The sequence below is a fragment of the Nanorana parkeri genome, unplaced genomic scaffold, assembly GCF_000935625.1.
Source record: "Nanorana parkeri isolate BGI_ZX_2015 unplaced genomic scaffold, ASM93562v1 scaffold470, whole genome shotgun sequence".
Classification (NCBI taxonomy): domain Eukaryota; kingdom Metazoa; phylum Chordata; class Amphibia; order Anura; family Dicroglossidae; genus Nanorana; species Nanorana parkeri.
In genome coordinates this window covers 921,985-937,943 of record NW_017306738.1, presented here as the reverse complement: position 1 = coordinate 937,943, position 15,959 = coordinate 921,985, and the positions used below count along the sequence as shown (strand labels likewise).

Here is a 15,959-nt window from a genome sequence, read left to right as displayed (position 1 = left end):
ATATATATATAACGTGATAATCCTAGCATTATAAATCACTGCAAAGATCCTGATCTATAATCCCGGCTACTTATAGTGAAGCATCTGATTAAAGGGCAATTAGTGTTTTCTTAAGATATGATTGCGAAAGTGATTGGCTGAATGTAAATGGTTGTATCTGTTGATGGTCATGTTTTAATAATGTTGTATCTATTTCATATGTGTGCCAGTTTCTTAATCAGGGGGTAGAACTTTGAATTCAGAAAAATTCTTGGAGGTATGAATAAACTCTATTAGGATGACAGTACTTTGATGACTTGAAGTATGTAATGTATAACCCAACATACAGGGCGTAGCAGTGTGTGACATAAAGCGCAGTGTACAGAGTGCAGCAGTGTGGCGTATTTATTGTACAGCACAGTGCGTTGAGAGAAGCAGTTTGAAGTTTACAATGTATAGCACAGTGTTCTAAGTGGAGCAGTGTGCAATATATAACTTACAACCAGGGGTGCCCCTAGACTATTCACTGTCTTAGGCGTGGGAGTTGGAGTGATGCTTCCGGTGGGGGTCTACTAATGGTGCACGTTACAGGGGGTTGCAAGTGGTGCACAGGGGGGAATGAAACAGTTGACTATACCAATCCAAGCCTGTTGGGAAGGAGGGTCGGGGGAAATCCAAGGTAGGGACGTGGAGGTACATCACACATGGTATGGGACGCGGAGGTACATCAACCAAGGAGGTACATCAACACACACTTGCAGGTCTCTGCCAAGCAGTGGCGATGGGTGTAACCTGTAGTGTCTTAGGAATTTTCTATATCTTGGAGTGCCAAGTGTAGGAGATGAAGGAGCAGCTCACCTTCCCTATCCAACTCACTTCTGTCCTCCTACTCTCACCATCCCTTCATCCGCCCAATTCTCAATACGTCTCCCTTTTGTTAATTCCGCCTATTATTTTGCTCTTCTGTCTTTCATCATGTATTTGGCATGGTTCCCTGATCACCCCCTCCCTCTCCTCCTGCAAGTCTCCTGTACTCCCAGTTACTCCATTGCACAACGTGTTCATTGTTAATGTGTAACTTAGATGCCCAAATGTGTGCCTGGCTCTTCTGTGTAAGTCCCAGGAGGTGCCGTCATCCTTCCATGCCACATCGTGACATGGGAGCTGACATTCTGCAGAGGATTCTGGAGTTTTTCCTAGCCAATAGGGAGCCACTACAGGAGACACTGCATGCTATCTAATGGGGCCTTTCTCAACCAGGGTGCCCGCTAGCTTTCCCAAGGGTGCCTTGAAATTTTCACACCGCATCATGCCTTGTGGGTGCTCCTGATGGGAGAGAAGGGCTCTGGATGTGAAGAGGGTCTTCTGATGTGAAAGGAGGGGGCACTGATGTGAAGAGGGCTCCTAATGTGATGTGGGGGACTCTGATGTGAAAAGTGTGGCTCCTAATGTGTAGTGGGGGCTCCTGATGGGAAAGGGGGAATTCCTGATGGGAAAAGGCGGTGATTCTGATGTGAAAGGGGGGGCTCCTAGTGTGAGAGGGGGACTCTGATGTGAAAAGTGGGGCTCCTAATGTGTTGTGGGGGCTCCTGGTGCAGGAAAAGGGGGTGATTCTGATGTAAAAAGGGGGATTCTGATGTAAAGGGGGTTCCTGATTTGACGGGGGGTGCCCTGATTTTATGTTTTTGCATGCGCCCTTAAGATCCATACCAGACCCCTATGTGGGATAACGGCCTAGTATGGATTGTGGAGGAGCCATGCATTTTTACATTTGAGACTGGGGTGCCGCATGATTTTGCAGACTGTTGCCGTGTATGAAATCGGGTTGAGAAATGCTGATCTAAGGCAGTTGGAGAAATTCCCACATGGTCTTTGGCTACACAGGTGAAAATGGTGATTTGATAACGTGGACCTAGCATCAGTAATGTATGCATGCTGAGTAATGTGTATGAACTTCTAGGTATTTATTACCTCTCCCAGAGATCACCGGACTCGCCTAGATATTGCCTTCAATTACTTTTCCCGAGAAGGGCGGCGCCATCTTTGTCCAGGCTCCAAAAAGAATATTTAAGAGTTGTGGGATTTCAATGCTCATTTTCAAACACGCTCACTGGCTCTGGTAAGGCAGCTGCCACAGCAAATAAGTCTCCCTCGATGGGTACCTGGAAGAGGCTTATAGTGTAGACATAAAGAAATGGGCGCCAAATCAAAAAGGTTCTAAAATGTTTTTTTCATTCACAATTTGATGCCATAAAAACCAACCAACACATTTTTGGGGCAACAACACTTTCCCATCATCGGGGCTTTAAACGTTCCTGCCGTGGACCACAGCGCATATTTGCAGTCCAACAGTAGAGTTTAAGTCAGACCAACTATAGGTTCTTCTAGTTTTAGTTCTTTGAGTCGTTTCATTTTACTTATCTAAGTCCTTAGGAAAGGGGAGTGTTGTTGCCCTGAAATGTGTTGGCTGTTTTTTTATGTAATCGAACTGTGAAAAATGTAAAACATTTTTGTACTCCTTTACCTGTCTTGTTTCAGACCCATTACTGTATGTCTACGTATGTGTTTATTCATCACCCAGGGGCAGTATCTGCTTCCTCGACCGAGATGACATAGATGTTTGACTGTCAGACACAGATCAGCCTCTGCTGCAGCCTCTCACCTTGAATCCGGCTACAAAGTTACAGTGTTGCAATCTGGTCACTGGGGAGGGGAGACTGAGAAAGGGCTTCCTCCTAGCTGCAGCAGACTGATGTCCAGGGCCGGTGCTGCCACTAGGCAAACTAGGCAGCCACCTAGTGCACACCTAGTGCACACTGCTGCCTAGGGCGCAGCCTCGATCACTCACCCCCCCATGGCACCCCATCTATTGCCAATAGCAGGCTGGCTATTGCACCCACTCACTGAGCAGAGGAGCGTAACTGAGAGGCAACTTTCTTTCTTAGGTCCGCTCCTCTGCTCAGTGGGTGGGCTTTCAATAGCCAGTCTGCTATTGGCTGTTTCAAATAAATTACATCCACCTGTTGCCTGCGTGGGGAGGGGTGAGCAGTAGCTGGTTTTGCCTAGGGCGCAAAATGGTCCAGCACCGGCCCTGCTGATGACATCATCACTGGGTTCTCATGGATGATGGACGGCATAGACAAACAATTTGCATATTGACATCCTTTTCACTTGCAGCAGAAAATTGTTGCTGGCTTAGACTATAGACCGGCCGTCGTCTTAAACAGGAACTTCACCCTTATTTTATTGGCAACCAAATAATCATGGTGGCGTGAATTAAATGTATGCAGTGGGTGTTAGATGTTTTTAAACAGGACGTGTGTAAATAAAGGTCGGGACCTTCTTTTATGTTGGCGATATTATGAATATGAACTGGCTCCAAGTTTCTTATCACGCTTATTTTTTTTCTTTCCTGGTTAGGCTGGCAGTGATGGACAGCGCATTGGAAATTGCCCCTTTTCCCAGCGCCTCTTCATGGTTCTTTGGCTAAAAGGAGTCACGTTCAACGTCACTACAGTCGACATGAAAAGGTGAGCGGTCCTGCGGGAGGGAAGCGCAAGACAAGCTACTTTATGATTCAGTTTTTGTTTCACAAACAAACATTTCACATGTGATAAAGGATTCCCAGTGCACTAAGGGCTAGCTAAAGAGACAGCACATCTTACTCTTATCTCATTGTTAGGGGTGCCATTTAGAATGAACAGCACCGTGATGCATTGACATACCTAGCAAGTGGTGCATTGTACTGTGCAATAGTGTGAGCAAAGGCATGGCTACTGTGCCTTTAGCGCAACTTTATAGTGTAAACCGACCCTTAGACAACCCGAGCTGCTTTGCCTTTAGAAAGTGGGGACAAATTTTGAAGGGATTGTGTAGTTCTTGATGTAATAAATCCTTCTCATAAATGTTGTGCTTTGGTGTCTTAATTTCTAGTTATAGGTGTACATAAGGGCGGCCATTTTTGCTCATAATCAGGTTCTGCTTTTTTGATTTGTGGTGCTACACCACGATTTACTGCTCCTTCTCCCTATGCAAATGTGAGCTGGCCTGGCTGATTGAAAACAATGCCCTCTCTGTGTGGCTGATAATAAATAATAATATTATTATTCTGGATTTATAGCGTAGGGATACACCGAAATTTTGGCCGCCGAAAATTGCACTTTTGCCAAAATGCGGAATGTGCCATCTTTCAGCCAAATTGCGGTGCATCTGTTTTTTTTTCTCCTCCCCTCTGGGTGCTGCTCTGTGTTGCCTCTGACAGTGCAGTGCCCAGCAGGGAGGAGAGAAACGTTCGGGAGGCAGAGTGGGGCAAGGAGGAGAGCGTTGTCATCGGCGTGTCGCAGGTTGGATAGCTGATAAGGATGGAGGACTGTGTGGAGGGTGGCGAGAGCTGTCACAGGAGGCCCAGCCGGTGTCGAGGGGGAGGAGTCAGCTGTCAAAATAGACTGAGCTCTCCTCCTGTGACAGCGAGTCAGGATGGAGAGCGGTACAAGCAGACAGCGGTCAGCTGATCGCTGGCTGCTTGTAAATAACTGCGCATAGTAACTCACGCTATATACCAGTTATGAATGAATAGGTAGTGCTCTACATCACTTCCTGTTCATTCATGATTGTGGACATGGTAAACATACTCTGTCCTCAATATCTGAATGGACAGGAACCCTCAGTATAGAGGATTCCTGTTCATTCTGTGCTGGGGCTGCAGAAAAAGAGTTTCTGTTTTAAAAGGTAAATGTCAGGGGTCTGTTTAAAGCCCTAATATTTCACCGAAGCCACCGACAGTAAAGTTACAAAATAATATTTAATAAAAGTAAAATATTAAGACGTTTAGAAAAAAATAAATAAAAATATGTAAAAAGGTTAGAAAAAAAAAATTCTGGTTTCGGCCTGATATTTTTTTTAATTTTCAGTCTAAAAATTTAATTTTTGGTGCACCAATAGTTTGCGCAGGGCTTTACAAAACAAAAGCAAACGATACAGTTATGAATACAGATCGTACAATACAATAATTACAATTCTAGACAAGAGGGCTAGAAGGGCCCTCATCTCAGAGCCTATAATGTAAAAGGGAGGGCAAGTGATGCATATCTCATCAGTTGCTAAGAAAAGGACAGATTAAGTCCCACTGAGCGATTGAGAGAGCCCTCTAGTTCAGGGGTGGGCAACTCTGGCCCTCCAGCTGTGCTTTAACTACAAATCCCAACATGCCTCTGCGAGTCATGCCTGTAACTGTCAGTCTTGCAATGCCTCATGGGACTTGTAGTTCTAGAACAGCTGGAGGGCCAGAGTTGTCCACCCCTGCTGTAGTGGTTAATCTGGACATCTCTATTTTTGAAACGGTAACAAAAATATGTAAGGCCTCCTTAATGCGGCAAAAATGTGCCAACTGTGCACGAATGCAGACGATTCCAGTAGCTGGGTTCATAAGTGGATGCAGATAGTTGCGGCCGCTGAGCCTGTACATTGCAATGACTGGCTGACAGTGGCCGCAGCTGTGCGCTGGTGTTCGGATGTATGATCACCTGCGGTTAGGGACAGATGATCACCCCTGGGTGCCAGCTGTTTGTGCCCAGGGATAATCGAAGGTGATCTCTGCATGTGTGATTACATCGGAACACCAGGGCACAGCTGTGGCCACTGTGGGCCAGTCATTGCTTTGAACAGGCTCTGCGGCCTCAACTATCCGCATCCAACTGTGAATCCAGCCGAAATCGGCTGCATTCTTGCTGCAGTTGGCACATTTTTGGCATGTGGATGAGACCTAAGGGGAAGTTCTTATATATGTGAAAGTCATATAAAGTGTTACCACTGCAATAATAACTTTGTATACGCTGTCACTTGACATGTGTTATACTTTCCCTTTTAATTGTATGTGCTGCCATGCAGACTATTGGAGGGTGGTGTGCAGGGCAGGGACGTGGTGCTGCCATGCAGACTATTGGAGGTTGGTGTGCAGGGCAGGGACGTGGTGCTGCCATGCAGACTATTGGAGGTTGGTGTGCAGGGCAGGGACGTGGTGCTGCCATGCAGACTATTGGAGGTTGGTGTGCAGGGCAGGGACGTGGTGCTGCCATGCAGACTATTGGAAGGTGGTGTGTAGGGCAGGGACGTGGAAGTCAGAAATGTGATTCATCTCTCGGAATGTCTCTGCACGTGATGTGGGTATAGACGGTGGCAGCACGCCATATGGCAGAGCCTCCCATTCAGTCCCTGAAACTGTTTGCATTGTTTCCAAAGTTCTCCCACATGAGGCACAGAGGAGGGGCAGAGCTGACCTGGAATAAATTCCTGGCCACGGACGCAGCCAATCTGATGGCGTGTAACAAGTCTGGGAGGACATGCTGGGACTTTAAACACACCATTGTCTGGAGAGCCACAAGTGTTGGCAGGCTGACCCAGAATAAATATGACAAGCATGTTGGATGTGGTAATACAGGAATGGGCAACCTCGGCACTCCAGCTGTTATGGAACTGCAAGTTCCAGGATGCATTGCAAGACCCTAACAGCCACAGGCATGACTCCCAGAGGCAGATGCATGGTGGGATCTGTAGGTTTTGCACAGCCGGAGTGCTAAGTTTGCCTACCCCTATTCTACGCAGGAAGCTTGCAGCTCAAGTTGCTGCATGAGTTTCTTTGTCACATGTGGTGCAGCCAATTGAACTGAATGGGCTCACTATGCTGAAGCATGACAAACTCACCAATACGCAATAACACCAATAACAATGCTACACATGTGCAGGGCAATGTGAGCAGGGACTTCGTCTGTACATCATAGGCAATTCTAACAATCAGCGTTGTGTGTAGAATGTGCTCTGCTTTAGGGCTGCCTTAAATTACTGATGAACAACTGAATGTTAAATAAGTGTCGGGTTTATTTACAAATAGGGATATACATACATTCTAATTACAATTAAGGGAATTGGAGAGGAGATTTGGAGGGATAGGAATTGAGGTGAGGATACTTCAGCTAACCATCATTCTCTAAATAACAGTCACACATGCCATGGGTTTTTCTCTATGCTCGGAACATTCCTCTCCAGCAGGTTTCAGCGACACATTCTTGATTGTAGAGTCCAGAAAGACTTGTCTTGTCCAGGAGGTCACCAAGGTTACCATTGTTCCGGCTTGTGAGCTAAGTTAGCACAGATGATCACACAGGAAGAAGGTTCCATCATATGCCCCTGTCCCCATCCTAGCATGTATGCTTCCTTGCTGACACAGGTGTGGGCAGTAAATACCAGCAGTGGGTCGGGCTTGCCCCAGAACATGACAGTCCGGCAGATTTTCATTCATCAGTGTCCAGCCCCAAGAGACCTTTCATGGTCCTCAGTTGCGTATCAAACAGCCACGTGCTGATTCAGTTCAGGATATCAAGGAACACCTTTGCATCAACGCTGTATCATAGATGTCAATTTTATCGGTTCCAACAGTGTGATCATTTGTATACAATGAAAAGCAATATCTGTAAAAGTAAGTCAAAGGAGAACTATGGGGTTAGGGCTTTTCCCCATAGTTCTCCTTAGGGTAACGGGAGGACACAAACTAGCGTCATCCCATCACCCTAGGCTCAGTATACCGCGAGCTATGGCTCGCGGTATACTGAGACGTCGCAGCTGAAGTGGATCCCGACAATTCTGTCGGGATCCGCCTAGCTACGTGAGTGACAACTGGCTCTGCCTATCTAGAGGCAGAGCCAGCTGTACCCGCCCCCTCCCCCGTCCGTTCCGCCAGTCAGCACTGGAGGATCGGAGCGGGTAGTGGGGAATCCAGTTCCTCCCCTGTCACAGCTCTCTGCCGTGACAGGTTCGAGAAGTGAGCGAGCGCCGGTATGTGTTCGCTCACTTCCCGATCTACTGAGCCGTCCTGGGACAGTTTCATTGTCACAGGTCGGCTAGAACTATGAGGATGAGTGAAAAGCACTCACCTCATAGTTCTTCGTTAAGGCAACTGGACTTGCTGCATTTTCCTTGAAGACGTTTCACTGATCATCCAACCAGCTTTCTCAATTCAGAATGACTTGTACAAAACATTATCTGGGAATAAATATGGTGAATGTCGCTTCAAACCACATAATCTGTTAGTCACAATCAGGTGCAGATTGCATTTGCATAATTGGAGTTAGGAGGTGTTATTTACCTGCCCAATGAGAGGTGTTAAAACAGCTGAACCTTCACAGATGTATGAAAAGTAATGTTCCCCTCGAAGTAAATCATTTCAAGTAAACATTGAACATGTTAATGTCACTTCACACATCCTTTTCAGTCTTATTGAAAATCTGCCTCTTTCTTTAAAAATATACCGGATCTTTTTATGCGGGTCCTTTTGTATAGGCACTTCCTGTTATAGAGTGACAACATTGTGCTCCTGCGTTGTCACCCTGTCCCTACAGACTACCGGTGGCTGTGCGAGCACACAATACGCAAGCATGGTCAACTGTTGTAACTCTCAGGAAGTGGCTGGAAAAAGGTTGAGGGAGATCAGAAGCAATGAAATGAAAAAACATTTAAAACAAGTTTTTTTGGGTTTTTTTAAAGCTGAATTTGTGCAGTAGACATGTTTGAAGTCCAACCTGGGTAACAACCATGGCTCCCTTCAGTCGTGCACAGTTGTACCGGCTGAAAACGCCTACTCTGATTTTACTGCACACTGTGAGCTTGTCACAAGGTGCATTGGAAGCTGCAGCAAGTCAGATAGAGCCCAACCTTGACTGGAGGACATCCAGCATCATCTAGCATTTCCTCCCCCAGCCTGGCTGCACCTGGCCCATCCCTTTCACAGACATCCCAACTCTCCCGGACGCCAACTCTCCCTATTAGATAGCGGCTCCCAGCCGAATGGGTAAGACTTCGCCAGATCATTGGGGAGATTTCCCCTTTACACTTTAGGGTTGTGAGGATTCAAATTGGAGATTTCCTGCATCATTCTATCCTGGAATGTCCTGATCATATACATTGAGGGGAATTTATCAAACCTAGAGCAGACAGAATCTGGAGCAGTTGCCCATGGCAACCAATCAGCATCCACCTTTTATTTTCAAACCTTCACTGAACAGACTGAAGAGAGAATATGATTGGTTGCCATAGGCAACTGCTCCAGATACTTCTGCTCCAGTTTTGATAAATTCGCCCCATTATGCTCCAGTAACTAGACTGTGGTATGTTATTTCCCATCATTTTGCCGTTTTTTGGCTCTGTTTATGACCAAACACTTTGATTTTAGCTTAGAAGTTGCCGCCTGTTGTTCCACATATATTGATGACCAGTCATCACCTTTTATTCCAGATTTTATTGTTATTTGAGGTTTTCAAGGTCCTTCGTTTTCAGTACATTGCTCAGTATATGTTTGCGATTCTTCCTCAGGAAGCCGGAGATTCTGAAGAATATCGCCCCCGGAGCTCAGCCCCCCTTCCTGCGTTTTGGGGATGACGTCCGCACGGACATCAACAAGATAGAGGAGTTTCTGGAAGAGACCCTGTGCCCCCCCAAGTAGGTATCCATGACCTGCAGATAACACGTGTTGATAACAGATCGGTCATGGCGGTCACATCGCTAAGAACCCTGTATCGCCTTATTTAAAGTTGGAAAAGACAAATTAACGCAGCTCTGATTTTATTAATACATCAATAAAGCCCAACTCCAGCCAAACAGCTAAAAACGTCAATGTAATACATATTATGGAGCTGGTTTACCTGCTAAAGGATTTGTATTTCTGGCTATCCAGTCCTCGGGTATACACAGCTCTTTCACAGAGCACAGCCCTGTCTGGTGGAGGAGGAGACCTGATTTTCTTTGCTGCAATTCAGTAAAACGTCCAGGCAGGGGTGTCCCTATCCCCTTTTGCCTCCTAGGGGGGAAATGGCTGCTGGTGGAGACTGATGCCACTAATAGTGGGCAGGGAGGTTTGTAAGGGCCATACACGTCTCTCCGACCAAGCTCTTAGGTTGGGTTCACACCTGGGCGTTTTTCAGCGCTGATGGAAGCGCTGACAAACGCTCAGCAAGTAAAATCCCATAATTTCCTATGGGCATGGCTCCCACCTGGGTGTATTTCAGCCTGTGGAAACGCGCTGAAAAACGCCCTACGCCCAAACAAGTACAGGAGCATCTTTTGGGGCGTATTTCAGCGCGTATCCATTGTTATTCCCGAGTGTGGCTCGGGGTTAACAAAGCGGTAACCCCGAGCCACACTCGGGAATACAGCGTAGGTCTTACCTTGTCCGCGATCCCCGCTGTGTCCTCCGGCCACTGCCGTCTTCCGGGTTCTGACCCTTGCGAGCGTCCGCGTCGCAGGGGGGCGGAACCGGCGGGAAGTTTGAAAGTAAAAAAAAAAAAAAACGAAAAAAGATAGAGAAAATAAAGGAAAGAAAAAAATCATACCGTCAGGGAGGTATAAAAACGAGCGTCGAACGCGCGTTTCACTGAACTAAAAAGACGAGCTGAAAAACTAGTAGAAAAAACGCGCCTATAGTACGCCCAGGTGTGAGCCCAGCCTTAGCAACCAGGGATACTCTGGCCGGTGTCCCGCTGAGCTCCTGGCAACCAGTGATGTCACTAGGAGCTCAGCGGGACGCCAGCAAGAGCATCCCTGGTTGCCAAGAGCTGGATGGGGAGATCTGTATGGCCCTTACACATCTCCCCGCCTGGCTCTTGGCAACCTCGGACACTCTTGCTGGAAAGGGGGCGGCAGGCACACTGCAAACATTGTACAGCAGAGCGGCCATGCCGTTTGCCCCCCACATGGTCCAAAGATGTCGATTTTAGGCAACAACCTCAGGCAGCCTTATTAAAGGGACAGCCCTGTTACAGGTCTTGTTCCTCCCCCCAATGTGACTTGACTGTGAAAGGAGAAGCAGCAAACGGATGAGCTCATCTCTCTGTTCAGCTGGCCAGACACTAAGATTTCTCTGTCCAAGCTAAAGAGCGTGGAGGAATCTCCGCTGCTGGCTATTGTATTCTATAAATTATCAAAAGAATCGGAGCGCCACAAAAATACGATTTTAGTCCGGTAAGAATTTTATTAAATGCAATGTAAAGGTAAAAAGCCAACGCGTTTCAGGGGCTCAACGCCTTTTTCATCCAGGCTCGAATGCTGAAAATATATGAAGTCTGGACTGGACTGCAATTTGCATGAAGAAAATAGATTTGTATCTGTTTTTCGTGCTGAGAAACGGGTTGTTATATTGTGACAGCCGCCTCCCGCGGCTCCACTGGCCTTCTAAGACTGCAGTGGCCAATCAGATTCTGGCTTATGTTTTCTCACGCAGCTCCGAAAATCAAAGCGAGTCTCCGATTGGTTACAATAGGAAACACTTTTTTTTTTTTTCATGCAGCCTTCAATGTAAGGCCTCATTCACACACAACGCAGGAGCAAAATTGTATATCGCGTTCATGCGCTTATGTACGTGCGTATATGCGTGCACTATATGCAATCCCAGAATGCATCATTCGTAATAGAAATTTTAATGAACTGTACGCGTGTACGCTCGCAAACGCGCGTATATGCGCAAGTTAGCTGCCCGGACGCATTTCGGTTCCATTCTGTTTTTGCGCATTTTTACGCTACGCAAATATTCGGCTCAGTACGTAGCAATGTGTATGGAGCCATCTATTTGCATATGGTGCAATACGCGTGTGGCAGTGTGAATGAGGCCTAAAGCTGTGTAAGCATGCCTCATCTTTTAGGCCTCATTCACACTGCCGCGCATATACGTGCGTATTGTACAATATGCAAATAAATGGCTCCATACACATAGCCGCGTATATTTGCGTAGCTTAAAAATGTGCAAAAACAGAATGGAACAGAGATGCGTCCGGGCAGCGTATTTCTGCGTATTTTACGCGCATACGCATGTTTACGCATATATACGTGCGTACAGTTCATTAAAATTCCTATTAGGAATGATGCATTCTGGGAATTCAAATAGTGCACACATATACACACATACGCTCATATTCGCACGTATATACGCAATGTACAATTTTTTTTCTTGCGTTGTGTGTGAATGAGGCCTAAACAAAAAGAGTTGCAATGTTTCTTTTTAGACTTTTATTTTTTTTTATGATTGAATGTTATTTATTTTTTTCCTATGTGCTTTTTATCCCTCAGATACCCAAAGTTGGCCGCCAGGAACCCCGAGTCCCACACAGCTGGACTGGATGTCTTTGCCAAGTTCTCTGCCTTCATCAAGAACTCCAATCCAGGAGCTAACCAGGGTAAGCGGGAGAGACGGGTGTTCCCTGGCTTCTTAAAAGTGGTAGTTCACCATTAGAAATACAAAATGAAGGTAGAACTAAATCGCAAACTTTTTTTTTTAGCTTTTAAAGGGTTATAATTCCTGCCAGCTTTTTTTGCCATCTGTGTCCCATTGGGGAGATCTCCCTTCACTTCCTGTCCGATAGCCACAACAGGAAGCGAGAGGAAATCCCTCCAAAGTGAGGTAAATTCCTGGTGGTCAGCAAAGTCCCCAGAACTAGTGTCCCCAACAGAAGATTTCCCACCTATTCCTGTTCTTTCACTGTCAGTGATAACGATCACCACAACAAATAGAGTGGGGTGAGTCTCCCTAACGGGGTCACAGACAGCAATGAAAACCTGACAGGGGGTCTAATCTGTCTCCACTGTCTCCAAAACTAGAAAAAAAATGCTTTTGGCTTCAGTTGCAGATCCGTAAGCATGTATCCCGGTGAAAATGCTGCTGGGTTGGGGACTGTCCTTTTTGTAAAGGATAACTAATCCCTACATATATTGCAGCGTATGGGTCCTTAGATGAGGTGGCTGCATTTAGTTTCCCTCCCCCCTCATCATCACCACCACCATCAATATAATGAAGATGAACAAAGGTAGACTGTTTGAAGTCCAATCTGGGTAACAGCCATGGCTCCTGGCACAGGTAGAGTGGAGGGGTGAGTGTAGCCAACCTCGGATAAGTGTGCTAGTCGCAGGATCACCAGGTGAAAATAAAGAGGGGGGGGGGAAACCTATAAAAAGAAAACTAATGCAGCCACCACATCTAAAGACTGAGGAGCTGCAGTTTATTCCATTTTTTATTTTGGTCACATTGTACTGAATAGATTGACAGGTTTACTTGTTAGGGCACCTCCATCACCTCTTCCCCCACTGATACTCCCGTACACTGCACTTGAGGAAGCAAACATCTTTTTATTGTGGTGTTGGAAAGTGAGGGACTCATGCAAATTTGGCATGAGTGCACCGGTTCCCATCCTTTAACCCTCTGCCACTGCAAGATTCATTAGTGACCTAAGAGTCAGAGGAAAGAACCAAAGTGTGGCTGCGGGAGACTTAAGGGAGAACTATGAGATGAGTGATTTCCACTCACCTCATAGTTCTAGCCGACCTGTGACAGGTCGGCTCAGTAGATCGGGAGGTGAGCGAACACATACCGGCGTTCGCTCACTTCTCGATCCTGTCACGGCTCTCTGCCGTGACAGGGGAGGGGCTGGATTCCCCCATACCCGCTCCGATCCGCCAGTGCTGACTGGCGGAACGGACGGGTGAGGGGGCAGGTACAGCTGGCTCTGCCTCTAGATAGGCAGAGCCAGCTGTCAGTCACGCAGTTTGCGGTATACTGCTTCAGCTCGCGGTATACTGAGCCTAGGGTGACGGGAGGACACTAGTTTGTGTCCTCCCGTTACCCTAAGGAGAACTGTGGGGGAAAGCCTTAACCCCATAGTTCTCCTTCAAGCATCTGTCACTCTTGGAAGTGTGAATGCCGAAGAGACTTGCCGTGACTGCAGTGCTGGGACTCCGGAGAGGTGAGTATACACGGCCTTCTATTGCAGGGACCTGCCGGATTTAGATGCTTGACGTGGTCACTTACTGCATGTTGTAGATTGCTACATGGCTTTATATTAAAATCCATCTCTAAAGACATTTGACATCAATGTACAGAGTCTCTTGGTGATGTGACTGCCTAATAGCCTGATATGCTGTATCCTATATATTACCAGCATACAAGATGGCTGACTTTGGTAGTCTACAGTCTCATATTTGCACCTTGCTGTTCATTGACTGAGGCCCAGTGCAGACCTGAGCGATCCGGGATCGTGCGGTCCTGCAGAGTTGCAGACAGCGATTTGCCGCGCGCCCCCATTGATTTCATTTACCTTCTCTTTACGATACACAACGTGCGGGTGTTCGGATGCACGGGCAGAATCGCGGCGGCAAGCTGCGCAATCCGCCCGGCGTGACTGGAGTGCCATTAGAAAATAATGGCAACCACAGCTTGGACGTCTGTGATGGGCGATTCCGTGACCGTGCGGTATCGTGCACGATTGCCGCACGGTCACAGATCGCTTAGGTGTGCACCGGCACTTATGGGTTCCTCTGCTGTAATCTTGCGTGTTGTTTTTTTTTTCCTCCAGTTTTGGAAAGGGGTTTCTCAAAGGCTCTGCGGACCCTGGATTCCTATCTGATAACCCCTCTCCCAGATGAAGTAGACGAAAACTGCGCAGAGGATGAGACAGTATCGCACCGCAAGTTCCTGGATGGTGATGAGCTGACATTGGCCGACTGCAACCTCCTACCCAAGTTGCACATAGTACAGGTCAGTCAATGCAGATGGAAGGCCCAACTGCTATTTAGAAGCTGTTAGGCTGGGAGAGCACTGTTGCAGGTGCTTGACACTCGCTGCATGCTGCTGTTTTAAAGTGCACACACTTTATGTTGATAAAAGGGGGGTGAAAGCAAGGCCTGCATTATTTTTCAGAATTTTTTTTCTCATTTAAGAGAATAAAAAAAGAAAAACCAACACCAGAAGATGTCCGTTTACATATACGCTTATTGCAGCTTGCTTTTCTTTTTCCTCCTTGAACGAGCCTCATGACAAGTGATGAGGCTGGGCTTGTTGTGAACCCAATTCAACTACATTGGCTAAAGCCCAGTGGCGTCACAAGGGGCGTGCAGCCCACACCCGGGTGACCCCATTGGAGGGGTGACACCAAAATGACCATTTTGGTGTCACCCCCTCTAAAAAGTCGGGCACTAGGTCATGGACCGAGAGCCCGACAGTGTCAGTAGAGAGGAGGGGACCCCGCGGCATACCTCATTCCGCTGGATGAACGCTCCCTCCTCTCTCTGCCGGCGTCCATCACCAAGATGGCCACCGGCAGGCGTCACTTAGATGGTCGCGCATGCGCGATGACGTCGCCGCGGGGTGTCACTCAGTCTCCACTTCCAGTGACACCCGGCCGCGGGATGCTCCTGCCAAAGCCCACTCAAAACTGTCACCGCCACTCCACCACTCCCTTCCAGAGAAGCGCATTCCCCGGTTCGCGAACTATACATCACAAAGGTGCGAGTAATGCCCCCTGCCTCAGCGGCCTCCACTGATTGGGCTGGAAGGAAGGGGTGGTGGTCACAGTTATGAGCGGGCTTGGGCAAACTCAGGCGAACTGGGTTCCCACGAAGCCCAGGGCTCATCCCTACTCATGACATAGATAAGTTGCAGTGATTTACAATTCTGTTGTCTTCTGCCTTCTCTAGGTGGTCTGTGAGAAATACAGAGGCTTCAAGATCCCCCAGGAATTCTCCGGAATTTATCGCTATCTCCAAAACGCCTACCTACGTGAAGAATTTGTCAATACCTGCCCCATCACTGCTGAAATCGAACTTGCATATGCCGAGGTGGCCAAACCCCTCAAATAAACCCATTCAGCTTTCCAGGAAGAGAAAGGGGAATTCCTCCTATTTAAATTCAATTGAAAACAAAGGAAAAAAAAAAAAAACATTCACATTCCTACCTTTTTGTTACTGTAAGAAGGACAGGGCGCCGATTGGCCTGTCCACATGCCACTCATTTAATCTGCTCCTCCCTTTTTTTTTTTTGCGCTGTTTTTTTTAATACAAAGTATTGTTATTCAGTAGGATCGTTGCAGTTCCTGGGCCTGACCACTAGGTGGCGTTTTAGGTAGAAATTGCTCTTCTTGGCTGTGGCTGCTGCTGTTCACCTTTCCTTGATACGG

General features: G+C 47.2%; 1 protein-coding gene across 1 annotated transcript in view; it reads left to right on the top strand.

Annotated features, from left to right (window-relative positions):
* CLIC1 (chloride intracellular channel 1) overlaps positions 1-15,753 on the top strand; it is a 37,986-nt gene extending 22,233 nt beyond the window's left edge. Inside the window, exons 2-6 of the mRNA XM_018560661.1 lie at positions 3,400-3,509; positions 9,340-9,465; positions 12,085-12,191; positions 14,361-14,542; positions 15,481-15,753. Coding sequence (XP_018416163.1) covers positions 3,400-3,509; positions 9,340-9,465; positions 12,085-12,191; positions 14,361-14,542; positions 15,481-15,642 — 687 coding nt within the window. The 3' untranslated portion in view covers positions 15,643-15,753. The remainder of the gene's footprint in view (positions 1-3,399; positions 3,510-9,339; positions 9,466-12,084; positions 12,192-14,360; positions 14,543-15,480) is intronic.
* The last annotated feature ends 206 nt before the right edge of the window (positions 15,754-15,959 follow it).